This window comes from Artemia sp. Qi Xiang Cuo, chromosome 4 (genome assembly GCF_049724085.1).
Source record: "Artemia sp. Qi Xiang Cuo chromosome 4, ASM4972408v1, whole genome shotgun sequence".
Taxonomy (NCBI): domain Eukaryota; kingdom Metazoa; phylum Arthropoda; class Branchiopoda; order Anostraca; family Artemiidae; genus Artemia; species Artemia sp. Qi Xiang Cuo.
The window spans coordinates 41,240,983-41,263,365 of NC_142797.1; the positions used below are offsets into that span (position 1 = coordinate 41,240,983).

The following is a 22,383-nucleotide window of genomic DNA, read 5'->3' on the forward strand; positions in this document are numbered from 1 at the left end:
AATTCTTTTAAATGTTTTCATTCTTGTGACTTTAAGAAATGGAAAATTAATTGAGATTTTAAGGAATAAATATCAGCGGATGTATATTAAACTGAGAATGCACATTTTTTTCAGTAAATTCATTTCAATTTTTTTCAGTAAAGTACAAATTATATTTTTGCTTTTAAAAATCATAGGAGTTTAGAACCCTACTCATACTAATTTATGGTCCTTTTGAGATTGACTATGTTATTTATTTTATTTCTGTTCGTTTTGAGTTTCATTTATTTATTGATGCTGATTTGTGCTATTTGTATGCTTGATAGATTATTTGATTCTGTTTTTGTTGATTTTTGGTTTAGTAGAGCTCTTTACTTTTTTTGAAAAGATAATTTTGTGGGGATTGTTTCTTTAATTAATTAAGGGAAAAGATGTTAGGTCTAATGTAACCGTTGATGTGTTTTATCTGACATAACTCTGTGCAAAAAAAAAGAAAAAACAACAAACAAACTAGCGTATGTTTCCTAAGAATATTGAGGGAAAAGATGTTAGGTCTAATGTAACCGTTGATGTGCTTTTATCTGACCACTCTGTGAAAAAAACGAGCTAGCACATTTTTCCTACGAATATTAGGGGAAAAAGATTATTAAGTCTAATGTAAACGTTGATGTGTTTTTATCTGATATAACTCTGTGCAAAAAAAAAAAAACAGCTAGCACATTTTTCCTAAGAATATTAAGGGAAAAGATGTTAGGTCTAATGTAACCGTTGATGTGCTTTTATCTGACCACTCTGTGAAAAAAACGAGCTAGCACATTTTTCCTACGAATATTAGGGGAAAAAGATTATTAAGTCTAATGTAAACGTTGATGTGTTTTTATCTGATATAACTCTGTGCAAAAAAAAAACAAAAAAACAACGAGCTAGCACATTTTTCCTAAGAGTATTAAGGGAAAAGATGTTAGGTCTAATGTAACCGTTGATGTGCTTTTATCTGACCACTCTGTGAAAAAAACGAGCTAGCACATTTTTCCTATGAATATTAGGGGAAAAAGATTATTAAGTCTAATGTAAACGTTGATGTGTTTTTATCTGATATAACTCTGTGAAAAAAAAAAACAACGAGCTAGCACATTTTTCCTAAGAATATTAAGGGAAAAGATGTTAGGTCTAATGTAACCGTTGATGTGCTTTTATCTGACAACTCTGTGAAAAAAAAACGAGCTTGTACATTTTTCCTAAGAATATTAAGGGGATGGCCGTCCTAGCCAAGTGGATTGGTGCGCTGGATTCCGGATCCTTTGTCCGAGAGGACGAGAGTTTGAATCCTGGTGTACTCAATTATTTGGTTTAGGACGAGGGTCACTGGCGTGACTCTGTAAGCTCAGCCAGAGTCGACCCAGCTTTAAATGGGCACCTGGAGAAATCTGAGGAAGATAAATAAGAAGGGTGTGCGAAAACACAGGATGGCTGGCCCCCAACCCCCCATTGCAATTCCTGGCTGAAGGGCCAAGAAACGGAGATCAGCACCGCCGGTAGGGACTGTAAAGTCCAATGACATGTTCTTTACCTTTTATTTTAAGCGTAATGTAGCCGCTGATGTGTTTTTATCTGACATAACTCTGTGTAAAAAAAAACGAGCTAGCACATTTTTCCTAATAATATGAATGGAAAAGATGTTTGGTCTAATGTAACCATGGATATGTTGTTATGTGACATAACTCTGTGCAAAAACAAAAACGAGCTCTAACATTTTTCCTATAGTTTCCACATATACACAATTAATCAGCTAGTAAAAAAATAGAAATATCGGGAAACTGAATAAAGAGCATGGAAATTTTAGGAACCATTATCAAGCAATATTAAAACTGTTTTAGGCAAAGTTTGAAACCATTTTTTTTCTTTGTAAATTTTGTTTCGTCACCACTTTATAAACGCAGAACAAATGTATCGTCAATCTTCAATAACTTTAGTAGGTTCACTGTGATGCATACAAGCGTTAGATGATGTAGAAAACCTAAAAATTTATCAGATAAAAGTCTCCATTTCCTTTCCGTAATTTTCTTATGATTACGTGACAGAGTATTTTAATTGCAAAGCTGAATCACGTATAGATGAGCTATCAAGGACGCCGGTAAAAAATTTCCCAGGGGGGGGGGGGTGGACGCCAAAACATCAGTGGTGTTTGGGTGACAGGGAAGATATTTCAGGAATTTTTTTTTGTATGAATAAGTTTATTTTTAAATATTTCTAGGAAAAAACTCGTCAAATAATTAGAGTAATTAAATTGCACGAAAAATGAAACAAAATACAGTAAATTTTAAACGACAAATATTTCTGGCAAAGCAATCAATTTATTTAATCAATAATATATTTGATTATTATGCATTTAATCTTAAAAGAAAATCAAACTCAAACCAAAAGTACAGAAAGATTTATTGCTTCCATAGATTATAACAGATGTAGACTTGTCTTCATGCGATTTCCTACGTCTTAGAATAGTTTACAGACGGAGGAGATATGCTCAAAATTCATCCTGCCTGCACAGACACCACGTTTTGATTTTTATAACGACCATGTAAGATGTACCTCTCTCATAACAGTACAATTCTTCCTCCCTCGAACTTAAATCCCTTAAATATTCAAACATTAAAAAAAAGTAGAGTAGCGAAAGAAAATCTAAATTTAAAATTACTATCCAGCTGTCAAATTAACCATATTTCTTTTTAGTGTCCTATTCAACTAAATAAAATGAACAGGCTCAAAAAAATTTCGTCACAATAGAATATTATCAAATAGTTTGTGATAAAAAAAAACTGGAAGTAAAAAGTGAGTTGGACCAATAATCATCAAAACTAAAAATAGAATTCTCATGGCAATTGCTACACCGGCAGTATTGGCTTTTTATGCTGCTTCTCAATATATAAAGTACTTTCAGTCTATTGTTACCCACCCAAAACCAAAAATCTGAGAAAGTTTGCCTGGTTTTTGAAAAAAAAGGTGAAACATCCCCAAAAAAGCAAACGATCTTATTGAAAATCCCTTTATTAGATACATCATATCAGAGAACCCTACTATAGAGGTTTCAAGCTCCAATGTTAAAAATTTGGAATTTCGCATTTTTCTTCAGAAGAAACATCGTTGATGCATGTTTACGATGACAGTACTGGATTCAACCAAGCTAATTAGCTTTATTTGTAATGAAAATAGGCTACATTTGGTGATCTGTAATTGCGTATCAGCTATAATGAGGGGAGGGGGCCTGAGTCATTGTTTAGGTGGGGGTAGGGTAGATTCCTAAAAAAGTACATTCTAATGGACAAACTGCTTCCTCTTCATGAGGCTTCAGATAAATGTTGAAAGAGGTAGGGGGGGGGGAGTAGGAATTAATAAAATTGTTTCTCTATTCATATCTACCAACAGAGAGGTGGAAAATGCAACACAGGGTATCATCAGCCCTGCCAGGAAATTTCTTTGGGTTAGCAAATACTGTTTATACGAAGTACTTTAAAATACCTTACTTTAGTTGAAAAACATTTCCTATTTGTTTAATTGATTAAAAAAAACTTTTCCACAAAATAAGTTTTTCAAAGAAAAGTAAAGAACTCCATTAAACAAAAAAATAGCAAAAATAAAATCAAATAATCTACGAAGCGTGAAACTACCGCAAATCAGCATCGATAAATAAATGAAACACAAAACGAACAGAAATTACAATAAATAACCGAGTCAAACTCAAAACGAGCAGAAATTAACATAAGTAGGGCTCAAAACCCATAAGCCTTCCCAAGGCCAGAACATAATTTGCACTTTACTGAAAAAAAAAATATAAATGTTTTTACTTTTATAACTTTAATAAATCAAATAATATTAAAATTTTGATTACTAAATATCAGTATATGTATATTAAACTGACAATGCGCATTCATTAGTTGCCTTCAAATCACTTTCGACTAATAAAAAGGGCACTAGCCCTTTAAATTTGCAATCGAGTGAGACCTTTTTCAAGTTTTTACGACAAAGATTTCAATAAAAACATTATCTGCCCCCAGGGCATAACTTATAACCCTTGCCCTGAAGACTGTGGGGGGAGTGTCCTGCTCTAAGGTATAACTTGCAATCCTTGCCCTGAGGGTTGTGAGGGGGGAGGGTTATCATCCTTAAAGACCCAATTTCCTGAACTTTAAACTGTGTGGAACAAAATGGCTATTTCAAAATTTTGATTGGATGTGTTTGGGGAACTGGTGGGCGTGGAAGGGGTGTTAGTTGCCTTCCAATCACTTTCGACTATTAAAAAGGGCACTAGCCATTTGAATTTCTAATCGAATGAGCTCTTATTGAAGTTTCTACGACGATGCCCTTTATAGAAACTTATATTCCCCCAAGGCATAATCTACAACCCTTGCCCTGAGGGGTGTGGGGGACTGCCCTCCTCAAAAACATAATTTCTATCTGGAAATCAACTACGCTGAACAAAATGGTTATTTAAAAATTTTGATTGGATGTGTTTGGGGAAATAGTGGGCGTATGAAGGGAGTTAGTTGCCCTCAAATTACTTTCGACTATTAAAAAGGGCACAAGATCTTTGAATTTCCAATCGAATGAGCCCCTTTTGAAGTTTCTACGACAAAGATTTCAATAAAAACTTATATGCCCCCAGGGCATAACTTATAACCCTTGCCCTGTGGGGGTAGTGTCCTGCTCAAATGTAGAATTTCCTGAACTTTAAACTGCGTGGAACAAAATGGCTATCAAAATTTTGATTGGATGTGTTTGGGGAAATGGTGGGCGTGGAAGGGGTGTTAGTTGCCTTCCAATTACTCTCGACTATTAAAAAAGGCACTAGCCATTTCAATTTTTAATCGAACGAGCCCCTTTTGAAATTTCTACGACATCGCTCTCAAAGGGAATCTCTAATGCCCCCAGGGCTTAATTTGCAACCCTTTCCCTGACGGCTGTGGGGGAGTGCCTGCTTAAGAAGAGCCATACATATATGGGAATCAACAACGCTGAACAAAATGGCTATTTAAAAATTTTGATTGGATATGTTTGGGGAAATAGTGGGCGTCAGACGGGGGTTAGTTGCCCTCAAATCACTTTCGACTATTAAAAAGGGCACTAGATCTTTGAATTTCCAATCGAATGAGCCCTTTTTGAAGTTTCTACGACAAAGATTTCAATAAAAGCTTATGTACCCCCTGGGCATAACTTATAACCCTTACCCTGAAGACTGTGGGGGGGAGTGTCCTGCTGAAAGGTATAATTTCCTGATCTTTAAACTACGTGGAACAAAATTGTTATCTTAAAATTTTGATTGGGAATGCTTTTGGTGAAATTGTAGAAGTGGAAAGGGTTTGATTTGCTTTCCAATCACTTTCGACTATTAAAAAAGGCACTGGCCATTTCAATTTCCAATCGAATGAGCTTTTTTTGAAATTTCTACGACAACACGTTCTTTAAAAACCTCATATGCCCCCAGGGCATAAGTTACACCCCTGGCCCTGAGGGCTGTGGGGGGGGGTTTGTCACCCTCAAAGATCCAACTTCCAGAACTTTAAACTATGTTGAACAAAATGGCTATCTCAAAATTTTGGTTGGATGTGTTTGGGGAAAAGGTAGGCGTGAGAGGGGGGTCAATTGCCCTCCAATCACTTTCAACTATTAAAAAGGGCACTAGCCTTTTGAATCTCCAATCGAAATAGTCTTTTTTGAAGTTTCTACGACAACGCCTTCTATAAAAACCTTATATGCCCCCAGGGCATAACTTACAACCCTTGCCCTGAAGGCTGTGTGGGAGTGTCCTCCTCAAAAACATAATTTCTTTCTGGAAATCAACTACGCCGAACAAAATGGCTATCTCAAAGATTTTGATTGGATGTGTTCGGGGAAATGGTGGGCGTGGAAGGGGTGTTAGTTGCCTTCCAATCACTTTCGACTATTAAAAAAGGCACAAGCCACTCCAATTTCCAATTTAATGAGCCCTTTTCGAAGTTTCTACGACAACTTCTTCGATGCGAAGTGCCCTGCTCTAAAGGAAAAAAAAAACTAATAAATAATAGATTGTGCCAACGTCGTTCTTATTTGCCCTCATGGCATAACTTAAAACCCTTGCCCTGAGGGTTTTGGGGGAGTGTCCTCCTCAAAAACATATTTCCTATTTTTGGTATTGAAACCCAAAAAAAAAAAAAAAATAAATAATACATTGTGCCAACATCGTTCTTTACTTTGGCAGCGCGATTGCGCTGCCTATGATTACATTTCATGAAATTGTAAAGTTTCATGGATACAATACTTTTGGTAACACAGAAAAACTGATCAATATTTCAATGATGTCTGTTTGGATTTTGAGTGGTAATCAAACAGTTCTTTGTAACGAACTGTAAGTAAGAAGCGACCCGGATCAAGAGTAACCGAAACTCTTAAAAAACGAAATTTTTATACCAATAGATATATCAAAAGAATTGGATATATCAAAAGAATAAGTTTAGTTTTACCCATCAAAAGCTATAAGTCTGAGAAAATTTAACTGATTTTTGAAAAAAGGGAGAAAGATCCCCTCGAAGTCATAGAATTTTTATGAAGATCACACCATCGGATTAAGCGTATCAAAGAACCCTACTGTAGAGGTTTCAAGCTCATATCACATGTAATTTTTGCCAGAAAAAAAGATCACGGATGCGTGTTTATTTGTTTCTTCTTTTTTTTTTTCCATGGGTGATTGTTTCAATCCAGCGGGCCTAAAACGTCGAGAGGGGGCTGATTCTAGCTCAAATGAAAAGTTCTAGTACTTTTTTTAAGTGACCAAAAAAATTGAGGGTAACTAGGCCCCCTCCCATGCCACTTTTTTCCCAAAATCGTCCAATTAAAATTTTGAGATAGCTTTTTTCTTCAGTATAGTTGAAAGGCCCAATAACTATGTCTTTAGACATAAAATGACCCCCTGCAATCCCTGGGCAAAGGTTTTTAAGTGATAAAATTTACGTATTGTTTTATTTGTTATTGGGAAGTATGCATACATTTTTCGAGTGGGGAGGGGAATGTCTTTTTCTGCTGGAAGGATTTTGCACGGGGAGAATTTTCCATGGAGAAGGAAGTTTCCAGGGGGTGAAATTTTTAGGGAAAATTTGGCACTGGGTGAATTTGCCAGAGTTCCTATATGAAATTTCTCTATATGTCTTGCTTTTTTTACCGATCGAATATTAGCCGTGGAGATGTTAAGGGTAATTGTCCTGGGCAAATTCTCACCAGGATTGAATTTCCCAGAGTATATTTCTGTGGGAAGGGGGATTTTTCCGTGGAATAGGAGCCAAGTATCCTGGCGTTATTTAAAAAACGACCAGAAATTAAATAAAAAAAAGTTTTTTTTCAGTTAAGAGCTAGGAGCAGCATTAAAACGTCAAACAAGACAAAAGTATCACCTATAAATGGGGGTTGCCCCCTCCTCAGTACCTCGCTCTTTACTATAAAGTTAAAATTTTGTCCCAATTCTTTAAAAACAACTGAAACACAGGTGTCGTTTGATTAGAACAATAGGTAGCTTTTTTTAAAGGGCCGAAAAATTGTAGAGTGAAGAGCGAGGTTTTGAGGGGGAGCAATCCTCCCTATTATACGTAATAATTTCTGTTCGTTTTAAGTTTTAATGTTGCTCCTTAATTTCAGTTGAAAAAACTTGTTGTTTTTTTTAATGAAACTTAGAGACAGACATTTTTCTAAAGGCAATGAAAAAAATATGTCAGTTAAAATAAAAGTTTATAAAAATGAAAAAAAGAAATTAATTACCAAAAAATACACAAAACAGTTGCCTACTTACAAAAGCTAAGATACAAACTCCCACCATTCAGTTCTGCTGAGCAATGTCGAAGCGTTGGACGGATATTTTTTAACAACAACGACAATTTTGAACTTGGTTAACGAACGTTGACCGTTGGTTTTGAACTTGGTTATGGAACACCAAAATATTTAATGCCTTTAGACTCAATTGTTTATAAAAAGTAACGCATTATCAAAGTATTTTGTTCAAAGTAAAACATTAAAACTAAAATGAAGAAAACCAATTAAAAAATTTCAAGTCAACATTTTTAGAATACCAAAAACCAATATTTTTGACACCTTTATGCTTCAGAAGTGTAAAAAATTAAATTTTTCCAAAGTGACAACTAGATAAATACAATCACTCCTTGAAAAGAAAAATAAATGATAATAAAACACAAAAAACGTATACGTTCAGGGGAAAATACAAAAATTCCCAGCATTCTGTTCAGGGGAAACATTTCTGATTATAGCTTCCTTTATCAGCTCAAGGGTACTCTTGCAGTGCAAGCAAAAGTTGACGGCATACTTTTACCAAAATTGCCCCTTATTAAGCTGTATTCCTTGTGTTTTCTATAATTAAACGAACTTTCTTGTGTACTAATAGCTGCACTAATTATTAATTAACAAATACATATTTAGGACCATCATAGAAAGCTGATTCTTTGATTGAATGTTTTCAATAGTTAGGTTCTTACACTTTCGTTATTGACAAGGATCGTTTTTTTTTTTTTTTTTTTTTTTTTTTTTTTTTTTTTTTTTTTTTATAACTCCAACCAAATTATATAGGAAAAATGTTTTTGGAAAACTGGAAACGGGTCACTCAGTCACAAATTAGAATGTATATTTTCCTTATTAAGGGTTAAAATCTATTGGCAGGCAGCCAACAATGGCGCAACAAACATTTTTCCATGTTTTTTCCGTATTCTGATCTTTTCCATTTTGGTTTGCTTACAATTACTTTATAGTCCCAAATTTCCAAGGGGGGTATGGTCTCCCTGCTTTCCCTTGTCGGTGCCCATGTGAGCTATGTCATTAGAATTTACTGTTTTGTCTGCCAAAATATGAATCACCTTTTCCCTGTTGGACCTAATCTTTAACTGGCTTAGTTTAATCTGTTTAATGCTTCTTCCTCCAATCACCTTTTTTTTGGAAAAAGACAGCGATCACTCCAACTGTTCAATAATCTCGTTCCAGAATACGAGGTGTGAAAGTTCTTTTTGTTCAATTTTCAGTTCAGTTATTGTCAGATCTTACCGGGAATATAATGAGTCGTTCGTTTTATATTATTGCGTATTTTCTGGCCAAAATTGTAGATATTATAAGATTACAGCTCGGTGTAGTTTGGGAATGTTGAACTCCAAGTTTTAATTTTCTCAATTCTCGGGAGGCAAGATACCAAGGAGATACAATATCCGAGTTAAGAGAGCTTTCGCCTCCAGGCATAATTTCCTGTTGCGTGCTCTCGCGTGCGTTCATCCCTATTGCAACCCAAGTGCCTAGTGCCGTAGTCGAAGGCAGTTTTAAGTTGTACTAAGATGGGGTATTAACTATTGGGAGTAATCTCCACTCCAAGATTTTTTTTTTAACAATTTAACCTCTAGCTATTCTCATTTGGATAGTAGTGTTAGCTACCCTCCTACCAGCAACTTTACCATTCCTATTCAACAGCAAGTAAACATCAATAACGGATTTCCAATTTGTATTTACAATATGCTTGAATGATAAAATGCTTGAACGATCTTATTAATCGACAATAGTATTTCTAAATTTTTGTATAAGGGGCACAAGTAGTTGAAAGAAATTAAATAAGTAGAAAAAGAAAGGGATAGATAGATAGATACTCTGACTATGGACAAAGTAAAAGAGGCAGAAAAAGAAAGAAAGAAAAGGACTACGAACTGAACAATAAGCATGTCACTTTAAAAATGTGACTATGAACATTGATCAATCGGATCGTATAAATGAGAAATCCAGTCACTAATGAACGAGTAAGTAAACAAACATAAAGTAAATAGAAATTGAAAGAAATGGAAATTAACTGCTCATTTGAACGTTTCATCAAAAGCGAGCGAGGAATAGAATAATTGTCACATTCAGATTGGAGGTGATAACAATTTAAACATCACCAGACGAGCAGAGTGGAATGTCATTTTTCCAATTCTATGCAGAAAAAATAATCCAGATTGCTGTGACCACATATAAATTGAGTTAAGTAAGGATACGAGTTGAATTTTTTATGAGACCATTCCTTATTACGAAAAAAGTGCATTGTCCTGCTACTGACGTAATTCTCAAAGCTAGTATACCAATTGTTATATATTGCTTGGGTCGAAACGGTACGGGTAATACCAAGAGAGGGGGCAGTATTTTTTGTGTTATAATAGCTATTCCGAAACATTTGAGCGGCTAATTCTGCAGTAAAGGTACTATGATCAGCAGAATGGCGAAATAGAGGAAATACAGGGGCGAGAAATTTGGCCAGGCAATAGAACGATTTTTATTAAAAATTAAATAAAAAAAACAAGTTTTTTAAACTGAAAGTAAGGAGCGACATTAAAACTTAAAACGAACAGAAATTATTCTGTATATGAAAGAGACTGTCCTCTCCTCAATGCCTCGCTCTTTACGCTAAAGTTTTTTATTGTTTTAAAAAATAAAGTTGTGAGACAGCGTCACACTTTAGCGTAAAGAGCGAGGCGTTGAGGAGGTGACAGTCTCTTTCATATACAGAATAATTTCTGTTCGTTTTAAGTTTTAATGTCGCTCCTTACTTTCAGTTTAAAAAACTTGTTTTTTTTATTTAATTTTTGAACGTTTTTGAATAAATACAGGTTTTGATCTTGGCTCACCGTACATGAATAATTAAAACAAAATTTTCTTATTAATTTACTTTTATTTAGTTAAATGGCTGTCTCGAAACTTGTTTAATTTTATTTACGAACGTTTTTATTAGTAATAAATATACGTGACTTACGAATTAACTTACGTAACGAACTTCTATATTCATATATTTTTAATACGTTTATTAGGGGGTTCGCCCCCTAGTCAATACCTTGCTCTTTAAGCGAAAGTTCGAATTTCGTTCCAATTCTTTAAAAATGACCGCTTAATCACAAAGGCCGTTAATTAGAATAAATAGCTCTTATGAAAGTACCAAAAAACCTTTGGCTTAAAGAGCGAGGCATTGACTACGGGGTGAACCTAATCATATATGTAATATTTTCTGTTCGTTTAAAGTTTCAATGTTGCTGCTGTTGCAGTTGAAATACTTTTTTTTATATTAAATTTATGATCTTTTTTTAAATAATGCTGGGAAGTCCGGCGTCCCCTTCATAGCAATGTCCCTTCCCCCATGAAAACTTCCTTCATGGAAAGATCCTCCCACATAACCCCTTACCAACCCCCCCCCACTACCAGAAAAAATCCCCCCTGAAAACGTTTGTATACTTCCTAATAACCAATACTATATGTTAACATTGGGTAAAGTTCATAACTTTCAGCCCTCCTCCCGAGAACCTCGGAGTATTAAGTCATCCTAACAGACATAATTATAATATTTTCGAATATGCTGAGAAAAATGGCTATCTCAAAATTTTAATCGGGTGACTTTTGGAAAAAAATGAGAGTGGGAGGGGGCCTAGTTGCCCTCCATTTTTTTTTTGTCACTTAAAAAGGGCACTAGAACTTTCAATTTCCATTCCAATGAGCCCTTCCACGATATTCTAGGACAACTGGTTCGATACGATCACCCTTTGAAAAAAAAAAATAAATAAAAAATAAACACGCACCCGTGATCTTTCTTCTGGCAAAAAATGCGAACTTCCACATTTTTGTAGATGGGAGCTTGAAACCTCTACTGTAGGGTTCTCTGATACGCGGAATATGATGGTGTGATTTTCATTAAGGTTCTATAACTTTTAGGGGGTCTTTTCCTCTTTTTTAGAAAATCAGCCAAATTTTCTCAGGCGCGTAACTTTTGATAGGTAGGATTAAACTTGATGAAACTTATATATTTGAAATCAGTATTAAAATGTAATTCTTTTGGTGTATCTATTGGTATCAAAATACCGTTTTTTAGAGTTTCGGTTACCATTGAGCTGGGTCGCTACTTATTTACAGTTCGTTACCACGAACTGTTTGATCAAGTAAGAAGGATATTTCAGTAGCCCTCTAATCAGTTGGGAGTACACCAGAATTGGCAACTGTGACCTCATTTTAAGCAAGGAGATGGATAGAAATGTTGAGTTCATGTCTCTAGTAGTAATTTCATTGAACTTTGTGTTTTAGGTACGCATTATCGATAGTTCATGTTTACTCTCGGTGGGGCAAAAGTGAAGTGAGATGTTTTGTGAATGGTCAACTTGCTTCATGTACAGATATGAACTGGCCCGTATCTGTTAGCGAGGTAAGGTTGAAATTGTTTGCATTAATGAATTGAATTCGTATTTCAAATGCATATGCTTCTAATGGGCTTTACTCTTAGGTGTATAAGCGATGTTTTGATCAATCGCCGACTCTGGTTTTAATTCTTAAACGAAATATAATATTTTTCTGTCCTATAGAAACATGAATTGTTTATAATTGTAGATATCGATTTTCCCTTATTTTTTCCTTACTCGCCTTTTTGTGACTGACTTTTTTTTATCCTCAAACCTATTCTGATCTCAGTGTCATCTTACGTCTTCACTAAAAGAAATCGTAACCTCAATCTTCGAAGTAGTGTATTTTTTCAATTTTTAAATGCGACAAGGGAGAAACGAAAGTTTTCAAAACGGTATAACATAATTGGTGATTAAAAAAAAAAAATGAAAAAAATAAAAGAACGGGCGTTATTTACTCATTACTAGAAAGCCTGGTTTCTCTAAGGTAAAATAAAAAACTGACTACGGACTACAGAGCCTTCATTTCAAAAACCCCTTAATCTTGATTCTTCTAGGTAATTATATAAAAAAAACAAGTTTTTTAAACTGAAAGTTAGGAGCGACATTAAAACTTAAAACGAACAGAAATTATTCCGTATATGAAAGGGGCTGTCCCCTCCTCAACGCCTCGCTCTTTACGCTAAAGTTTTTTATTGTTTTAAAAAATAAAGTTGTGAGACAGAGTCAAACTTAAGCGTAAAGAGCGACGCGTTGAGGAAGGGACAGCCCCTTTCATATACGGAATAATTTCTGTTCGTTTTAAGTTTTAATGTCGCTCCTTACTTTCAGTTTAAAAAACTTGTTTTTTTTTATTTAATTTCTAATCTTTTTTTAGTTAATGCAGCTTTGATTTTGGCTCACCGTCTTTGAATAAGTAAACAAAATTTGTATGAAAATTTTACTCTTCTTTTTCTAAATGGCTGTCTCTAAATTTGGTTCTGACGTAATTTACAAATTAACTTACATAACCAACTTCTATATTCGTATATTTTTCTTCTGGCAAAAAATACGTTGCAGATATAGTTGCAGATTTTTGCAGATATGAGCTTGAAACCTATGTAATAGGGTTTTGTGATACGCTGAATAAGAATTTTCATTAAAATTCTTTCACTTTAGGGCATGTTTCCTCCATCTTTAAAAAATCAGGTAAATTCTCTCAGGCTCGTAGCCTTTGATGAGTAATACTAAACTTAATAAAATTTATATATTTTAGAATCAGCATTATAAGCCCATTCTTTTGATACATTTTTTGAAATAAAAACTCCGTTTTTACAAGTTTCGATAACTTTTTAGCCTCATCACTTGTTTTTTTTTTTTTTTTTTTTTATTACGTATATGTTATTACGTATATTAGGGGGTTCTCCCCTGATTAAAAACCACCCTCTTTACGTTAGAAGTTAAAAAAAATTTTTAATTCACAAACCCCTGAATCACAAAGGCCGTTTAATTAGAATAGATAGCTCTTTTTAAAGCAATTAAAAAAAACTGTCGCTTACCGCGGGAGGTATTGACGGGGGTGAGAACCCCCTCATAAACGTAATAATCTCTGTTCGTTTTAAGTTCTAATGTTGCTTCTTACTTTCAGTTGAAAAAACTTGTTTTTTTTTATTTAATTTCTGATCATTTTTTAAATAATGCTTGGAGATTCTGCGCACCCTTCATAGAAATGTCCCTTACCCCAAAGAAACATCCTCCACGGAAAGATTCTCCCGAATAACCCCCTCCTCCAGCCCCCCCCACCAGAAAAAAATCCTTCCTGAATATGTCTGTATACTTCCCAATAACCAATACTATATGTAAACAATGGGCACAGTTCATATCTTGCAGCCCTTCCCCTGGGAACTTTGGGGGATTTAGTTATCCTCAGAGACATATTTATTATATTTTAGACTCTGCTGAAAAAATGGCTGTCTCAAAAGTTGAATTTGGTGACTTGGAGAGAAAAATTAGCCTTGGAGATGGGCTAGTCGCCCTCCATTTTTGGGGGGGCACGAGTCGTGATCTTTCTTCGAGCAAAAAATGCAAATTTCCACCTTTCCAAACAGTTCGTGTTAAGGAGCTGTAGGAAATAAGCGAACCGACGCAATTCTAACCAAAACTATAGAAAACGAAATTTTGATATAAATAGATAAATCAATAGTATCAGATTTTAGTGTTGATTTCCAATATATAAGTTTCATCAAGTTTAGCCTTACCCATCAAAAGTTAAGTGCCTGAGAAAATTTGGCTGATTTTCGAAAAAAGGGGGAAAGACCCCTAAAAGTTATAGAACCTTAATGAAAATCACACGATCATATTCAGTGTATCAGAGAACCCTACTGCAGAGGTTTCAAGCTCCTATCTACAAAAATGTGGAATTTTCCATTTTTTTCCAGAAGAAAGATCAGGGATGGGTTTTTATTTATTTTTTTATTTTTTTTTTTTTTTTTTTTTTTTCCCAGGGGTGATCGTATCGACCCAGTGGTCCTAGAAAATCGTGGGAGGGCTCAATGGAACGGAAATTAAAAGTTATAGTGCCCTTTTTAAGTGACCCAAAAAAATGGAGGGCAACTAGGGTCCCTCCCACGCTCATTTTTTTCCCAAAGTCACCGGATCAAAATTTTGAGATAGCCATTTTGTTCAGCATGGTCGAAAATATGATAAAAATGTCTTTTAGGATGACTTGATCCCCCAAAGTCCCCAGGGGGAGGGCTGAAAGTTATGAACTTTACTAAATTTTAACATATAGTTTTGTTTATTGGGAATTATACAGACTTTTTCAGAGGAGATTTTTTCTTGTAGGTGGGGGAAGGAGAGGGTCGGGGGCTATATGGAAGGATCTTTCCATGAAGGAAGTTTTCATGGGGGAAGGGACATTGCTATGAAGGGGGCGCCGGATTCCCAGCATTATTAAAGAAAAAGATCAGGAATTAAATAAAAAAAAACAAGTTTATTTCTGATCAACTGATTGTGATTAAGAGGTCATTTTTAAAGAACTGGAAAAAAAATTTGAACTATAGTTTAAAGAGCAGGGTATTGACTTGGGGGCGAACCCCCTAATATACGTGTTAAAAATTTATGAATATAGAAGTTCGTTACGTAAGTTAATTCTAAGTTACGTATATTTATTACTAATAAAAACGTTCGTAAATAAAATTAAACAAGTTTCGAGAAAGCCATTTAACCAAATATAGTATGCAAATTTTGTTTTAATTATTCATATACGGTGAGCCATAATCAAAACCTGCATTATTTCAAAAACATTCAGAAATTAAATATAAAAAAACAAGTTTTTTTAACTAAAAGTAAGGAGCACCATTAAAACTTAAAACGAACAGAAATCATTCCTCATATGAAAGGGGCTGTCTCCTCCTCAACGCCTCGCTCTTTACGCTAAAGTTTGACTCTGTCTCACAACTTAATTTTTTTTAACAATAAAAAACTTTAGCGTAAAGAGCGAGGCGCTGAGGAGGGAACAGCCCCCTTCATATACGAAATAATTTCTGTTCGTTTTAAGTCTTAACGTCGTTCGATACTTTCAGTTAAAAAAACTTGTTTTTTTTTTATTTAATTGCCGATAGGAGTTTCAAACTTATTTGATAGGGTTCTCTGATAATCTGAATGAGACGGTGTAATTTTTGTTATAGTTAATTAAAAATGCAAAATTCCCCATTTTTGCAGATAGGAGTTTGAAGCTTCTTTAATAATGTTCATTGATAAGCTGAATCTGATGGTGTGAATTTTGTTAAGTTAATTAAAAAAATTTGCAATTAAAACAAAATTTTATTGTTTAAAAAAAAATTGAGTTGTGAGATAGTCAAACTTTAGCGTAAAGGGCGAGGCGTTGAGGAGGGGACAGCCCCTTTCATATACAGAATAATTTCCGTTCCTTTTAAGTTTTAACTTCGTTCCTTACTTTCAGTTAAAAAAAACTTTTTTTTTTATTTCATTTGTGAACGTTTTTTAATTAATGAAGGTTTTGATTTTGGCTCACCGTGCATGAATAATTAAAACTAAATTTGCATATTAATTTTACTTTTATTTGGTTAAATGGCTTTCTCGAAACTTGTTGAATTTTATTTAAGAACGTTTTTATTAGTAATAAATATACCTAACTTACGAATTAACTTACGTAACGAACTTCTATATTCATTCCGTTTTTTAGAGTTTCGGTTACCATTGAGCCGGGTCGCTCCTTACTTACAGTTCGTTACCACGAACTGCTTGACCATAATTTGTGATTCAAAAAAAAGTTTTAATTGTATTCCTTTATCTATCCTTTCCTAGCGATGCCTGTCTTTACAGGTTGTATTTTTTGTACGAATGGTTAAAAGTAAGTTTATTGAATTTTTTTCCATTTATTAAATGCCGACAGTTCCGTAATCGAAGGAGCTCTTTGACTTTGTTTGATGGACACAGTTCTTAGAAACTTGAACTGTAATATCCCCCGAGCTACTAATTCTCACAAGTGGTAGAAATTTTTCTGTGAATTGTTCATTCTGTAAATTTGCTACAAAAATACCTAAAGTGATCCCCTCGAAATACTTGAAGCTTTGGCGAGACTAAAAATGCTATAAAACGAAAATTCTGAGATAGCGATTGTTTTGGAACTACGGAGGAGTCTCGTAGTCTTGGAGGTCACGCCTCCACATGGTGATGCTTTTGCCTTTTACAGGTATATAGTCTATGCAAATGATTACTATAGATTGTGTATACTGTATCGGTAAGGATTACATAGTAATGCACATTTTAGCATCAACTGTTAGGGGGGAAGTCATGGAATCTTTTTATACGTGGGAAGGGTAGGCGTAAAAAAACTGATTTTCAGGCTGCAATTTTCTTACTTTCAATGAGAAAATTTTACCTTTACCTTCCTTAATCTTGAGGAACATAGTTGGACTAAGTTTTCAACATGGGTCTCGAGGGGTGACTCTCTACCACTTATTACAGAAGTGATAGTTTTCACAAAGTGAAGCATTGCGATGAAAACTCTGAACACTAGCTTTTAGAGTGGGAGGGGCAGGGGCAGTAGCCACCGATTCATTTAGAATAACTGTAAATATTACATTAAAGCAGACCCAAAATAATAAGTACTAAGCTGCAATAAAACTAAGAGTGAACTTAAAGTATACTAAATATAAGAGGTGGCTAAATATTTTCTTCGAAGGGTTACATTGTAAACTTCATTGAGAATGGTGGCCACATGAATGAATGAATAATACTTTATTAACAAGCAAACTCTCACAACATCAAGCTGTCGAACTTGTTTCTTTCTGTCATCTAGCCTACATTGTATATATAAAAAAAAAAAAAAAACTAAGTACATATAAAAACATACAGCAATGAACCCAACTGGTCTGTCAAATGAAAATGAAACAAAAAAGCTAACACACTAACAATGCACATGACACATTAACATGATACATTGCAATATTCATTTATTTATGATTTCAACTAACGCTAACACAAAGCTCACATTGAAAGCGTGGGTTACGACGCAGATTATTCCTGAAATTAGTGCAAAGAGTAACACGTCGGGCTAGGAAGGTAGGAAGGCGGGATTCCTTGAGGAGGAGAATGTAAGGTGCTTTGCCCTGACCGTAAATAATTCTCAGGGCTCTCTTCTGGATAATTTCTATCCTATCGGACTGATCCATCGTAAGGCCAAAATGTCACACCGGGCAAGCATACTCAAGCAGTGGACGGATAAAAGATATGTAAAGGCGGAGGATATGTGCTTTTGGGCATGAACATTTAGCAAATACCTTATGGAGAGACAGAGATGCACTAGCCTATTTAACAATAGAGTGAATGTGGGCCTCCCATTTCAAAACGCTAGGCAGTGTGACCCCTAAGAGTTTAGTTTTTGTTATGATTATTTCATTAGGTATTGGGGTTGTAAATGATGGCTATGATTTAATAAAACTAAGGGTCACACTATTAGATTTATGGGAATTCACTTTAATTTTCGACCTTGGCGCTTCACTTGCAACATCTTCGAGAATTTCCATTGCACTATTCTTAACATTTCTACTGCACTTTTCAAGCAATGACATGTCGTCCACAAACTTCCATCGATCGGTTGATTCGTTAGCAAGATTGTTAATCATTACCAAAAATAGTAAAGGACCTAAAAGCGTACCCTGCGGAACTCCGTTAGAAATAGGGAGTGAATCAGAATAGACATTTTTGTACTTAAAAACTTGACTCCTATTTGACAGAAAAGATGCAATAATATTGACTATAAAATGAGGTACTTTAAATTCATTCAGCAATTTTTCAACCAAAACATTACGACTAACAATATCAAAAGCCTTTTGGAGGTCAATTAAAAAGGAGATTCGTCCAGGTATCTGGCTGAATCCGGCCACATATGTTAAATGTATTTAATTATAATTTGCAACAAATATGAATTAACAATAATATATAACCACGTGTTTTATTAACATTCACATTGTGCTACAAAAGTCCAATGTATTTTTAAGTTTAGAATGAGACAGTTTCTATGCTGGTAATAACATTTATAAAGCATTATTAATGTAAACTCCCCAAATAAGTGTTTAAAAAGGGATAACTATTCTATAAAATGTTTAAAAAGGATTTATTTCACTTTAATTCGTATCAAAGGGAATACTCGGAAAAAATTATCAGAAATATACTGAGAAATCTAATCCTATCAAAAGCAATAAGAATGACAATAAAATCGCAGCATCCGGCAGATATTTGTCTTTGACCCGAATTATGTGGTCTAGCCGACCGCATGTTGCTTTTGAGTCGCAGCTTCTTGTCTCCTTATATATATTATTGGAGCTGATGTGCCCTCGACTCGTTCACCCTTCTTCGCACTCTTTTTGCTGATGTTGGATTTTTTTTTCTATATGACTGTTTTAACATTGAATTTTCTAAAATTAGTGTGATCTGATAAAAATGAGTTTTCTCACAATGGTCCGAGACGATTAGACTAATTTAGTTGCACAGTCTTTAAACAATAAAGTTGTTAGTTCAAATTTTTGAAAGGTAATTGATGTACAACCGCTTGGAATTACCAATTGGTAATTCCATTCCAAATCGATTCTAGGAAAGCTCTAGCGAAATTTAAGAATGAACCGTGGATCATTGACAGAAGCATCAGCCCCTTCATATATTGGGTAGTTTTTCTTCTTTTTCAAGGTTTAACGTTGTTCTTTACTTTTATTTTAGGACAAACTCCTTTTGCTGTATAGGAGAGAAGGACTAAACTTTTTAGGTTATTTTAATTTAACGTTTGTCAATTACCAACCCTAAGATATATTTTTCCGAATTTCCACAGACCTTGACAGGTCTCTTCCAGAACTTAATTATACCTCCAATAACACTCGCATAGAAATGTAGGTTATATTGCTTTAGTGATTTTTACTTGTTTTTTTCCTTTAACAGTTGTTAATTTTTCGATTCGTTCATCTCAACCACCCTTTTTAGGGGGGAGGGACGGGGATCAACTTTCATCGTATTAAAATTATCAATCACATAAGGTCCTAAAAGCCAAAGAATAGTAGATGTAATAGAAATTCAAAATAGCTCGGTAATTTTTTGTATTTTTTTTTCTGTACGTAAGATTTTAAAAATCATAAAAGCACTCTTTACTTGAGAGGTGGCCAGCTGAAAATAGATGTAGACAATATTGAAGTTTTATTTCATAAATGTGAAAAAATACTATAATGACAGATGCCTATGGATTTCTCTCTGAACAAATTCGTTGGATCCCCCTCTCTTGCCTTCATTTTGATTTTATGGGGGTTAAGTTTTAGTGGTTATTTTAATTCAGCATTCAATTTATTTTAATGAAAAAAAATCCTTAATTTTGTTTCTTTTTTCAAAACTGTGTGTTTTTTTTATAATTTTGTACAAAAAAGTGAAATATTAAAAGAAGGCCCATACCTGGCAGTTCTTTTTCTTTGAATATTCTATTGGTAAAATTGATTTGTTAGTTATACACAGGGTTTGGACGTTACATTGGCTTCAGAGACAATCTGCGCCCAAATACATCAATGAACTAAAGAAAAGCGTCTTGCATGTTTAAAAATATTTTGATCATGTAGTAAAAACAGGTTTCAAAATAAGTTCCCCAGAGATTGAAAAGATGAATCAAACGTTCAAAACTCTTTATAAAATTTTTTGCTCTTCGTCTTAACATTAATCCTTTTCGACCTATCACAGACGAATAAAACAGTTCATTTTTCTGCGACTAGCAATATCCACTTTAAATTCCTCGCAACGTTTTTCTCCTGCTCCAATTTTCATGGTTGAAATGGATTTCCTTTCCGTTTAGATTAACTTGGAAAAGTTTGAGATGAATTTTTCTTTATGCTGTCTTCTTTTTTTACTTTTCTGAAAAATGTAGAACAGTCTAACGATGGTGTTTTCTGACAAGTCATTTTTCTAAGGATATCCCAATAGTGAAAAATATCGCTTTTCCTGTTGAAGATTTCTTTTCCGGATTGTGTGACTTCACTCAAAAAGAGTGAAACTTGTTGATTGTTTCTGCTTTTGTCGGAAATGGGAAGGAAGTGGAGGAAGGAAAAGCAGGCAAATAGATGAAATGTTCAGAATGATAATACTGGTATAGCCATGATTCTATTTATGGGCAGGCGGGGGGGGGTCTGTGGAGCATTATTATCGAAAATGTTTGTGATTTCATTAAAACAAATTAGGTGGGGGAGGAATTATATTTTGGACACATTACTAATATTACTAAGAAGGGTTATGCAAGGGGGCCTAGTGAATATGTGGTTAATTTGCCTGACTGTTAAAAATAACTGAAGTAGTAATAGTTTTCAAAATAATAGTTTCAAACAATAGAGTGCAGACGATAGACCGTCATCGTAAGAAATGTATAACGGGAAGGGACAGGGAATTATGATGGATGTTTAATTTGGCAGCTATAACCAAATTAGGAATAATACAGTTTATCTCTAGAAAAATCATTTCGACATTAATGCCAATATTTCAATATTGGCCTTATATTTACTATTAGCGAGCCAGAAGAAGAACGAGTTAATATAGTGGGCACGGGCCCATGGACTCTATGGGGCCTAGAGCCTTCTAATAATGTATATTGAAAATCACTTGCATGAATCTTATTTCAACAAGGTATAATATGTTCATTTCCTGTCAACTATGTGTTTAACTTGCTTTGATTTTCGACGTGAATATTGCACAATTAGCGTTATTATTGTAATCAGCAAACTAGCTCGTCTTTAGATACCATTTCGGTGACAAAAATTTCGAATGGGGGTACTTATGGGCCCAAACATTTGCTCTTTGTTTCAAACAAACATGTTGAAAATCCTTGTATAACTCTAATTTTAATAAGGTTTAAAATGAATTTTATTCTGTTAAAGTATATATATGAAACCCTTGTTTTGTTTAGACAATTCACATAATATGGGGTCCTTACTCCTACACTCATCATGTCGCCCCCAGAGGCATATCTTTTTTTGGGCTGGTTGAGCTCCTGGCACATGGTATAGGATAGACTAATAGAGAATGAAAGCCAATGGGGGCGGAAACAGAAATCATCCTCAGCGTCTTGGGGGCTGTATGAACTGGAACAGGAGGTTTGGGGGGAGGAAGTTGAATTTAAAGCAGGGATGAATAGTGAGGAGTTAAGACGGGTAATTTCGGTTTGGGGTAATTTTTGGGTATTGGAGAAAGGAGGAAATATATTGGGAATTATAGGATTAAAAATGGTCCTTACCAGTGTCCTATGTGTGGAGAGGAGGAAGATCTTATCCATTTTATGGGTACATGCCAGGAGTTAAGAAATTTGAGGAGGGAAGTGTTTTCAACAGATTTTGGAGGGGTGGATTGGCTTGAAAAAATCTTAAAATGTAGAAATTTTGATGATTTTAGAAGGTTGGGTAAATTTGTAAGAGTGGGTATGGCACATAGAGAAACTTTTTTTTATGAATTGTGAGTAATTTATTGTGTGTTTTTTTTTTGTGTATTTATTTTTGTTTTGTTATTTTGCCATGGCCCGAAAAGGCTTTTGTTGCAGTAAATATCTATCTATCTATCTATCTATTGAAAATCGACAGGCTGCGTCTGTTTTAGCTCCAGAAAAAAAAAAGATCAGAAATAAAAATTTGCGACTGAATGAACCCTTCCCCAACTTTATGCGAACATTGGCCTGTATGACAACATTGGGAAACCA

The 22,383-nt window shown here is 34.5% G+C and overlaps 1 protein-coding gene across 1 annotated transcript in view; it reads left to right on the forward strand.

Moving 5' to 3' along the window:
- rg (A kinase anchor protein rugose) overlaps window positions 1-22,383 on the forward strand; it is a 334,338-nt gene that overhangs the window by 122,879 nt on the left and 189,076 nt on the right. The window contains exon 9 of the mRNA XM_089088303.1: window positions 12,079-12,196. Coding sequence (XP_088944429.1) covers window positions 12,079-12,196 — 118 coding nt within the window. The remainder of the gene's footprint in view (window positions 1-12,078; window positions 12,197-22,383) is intronic.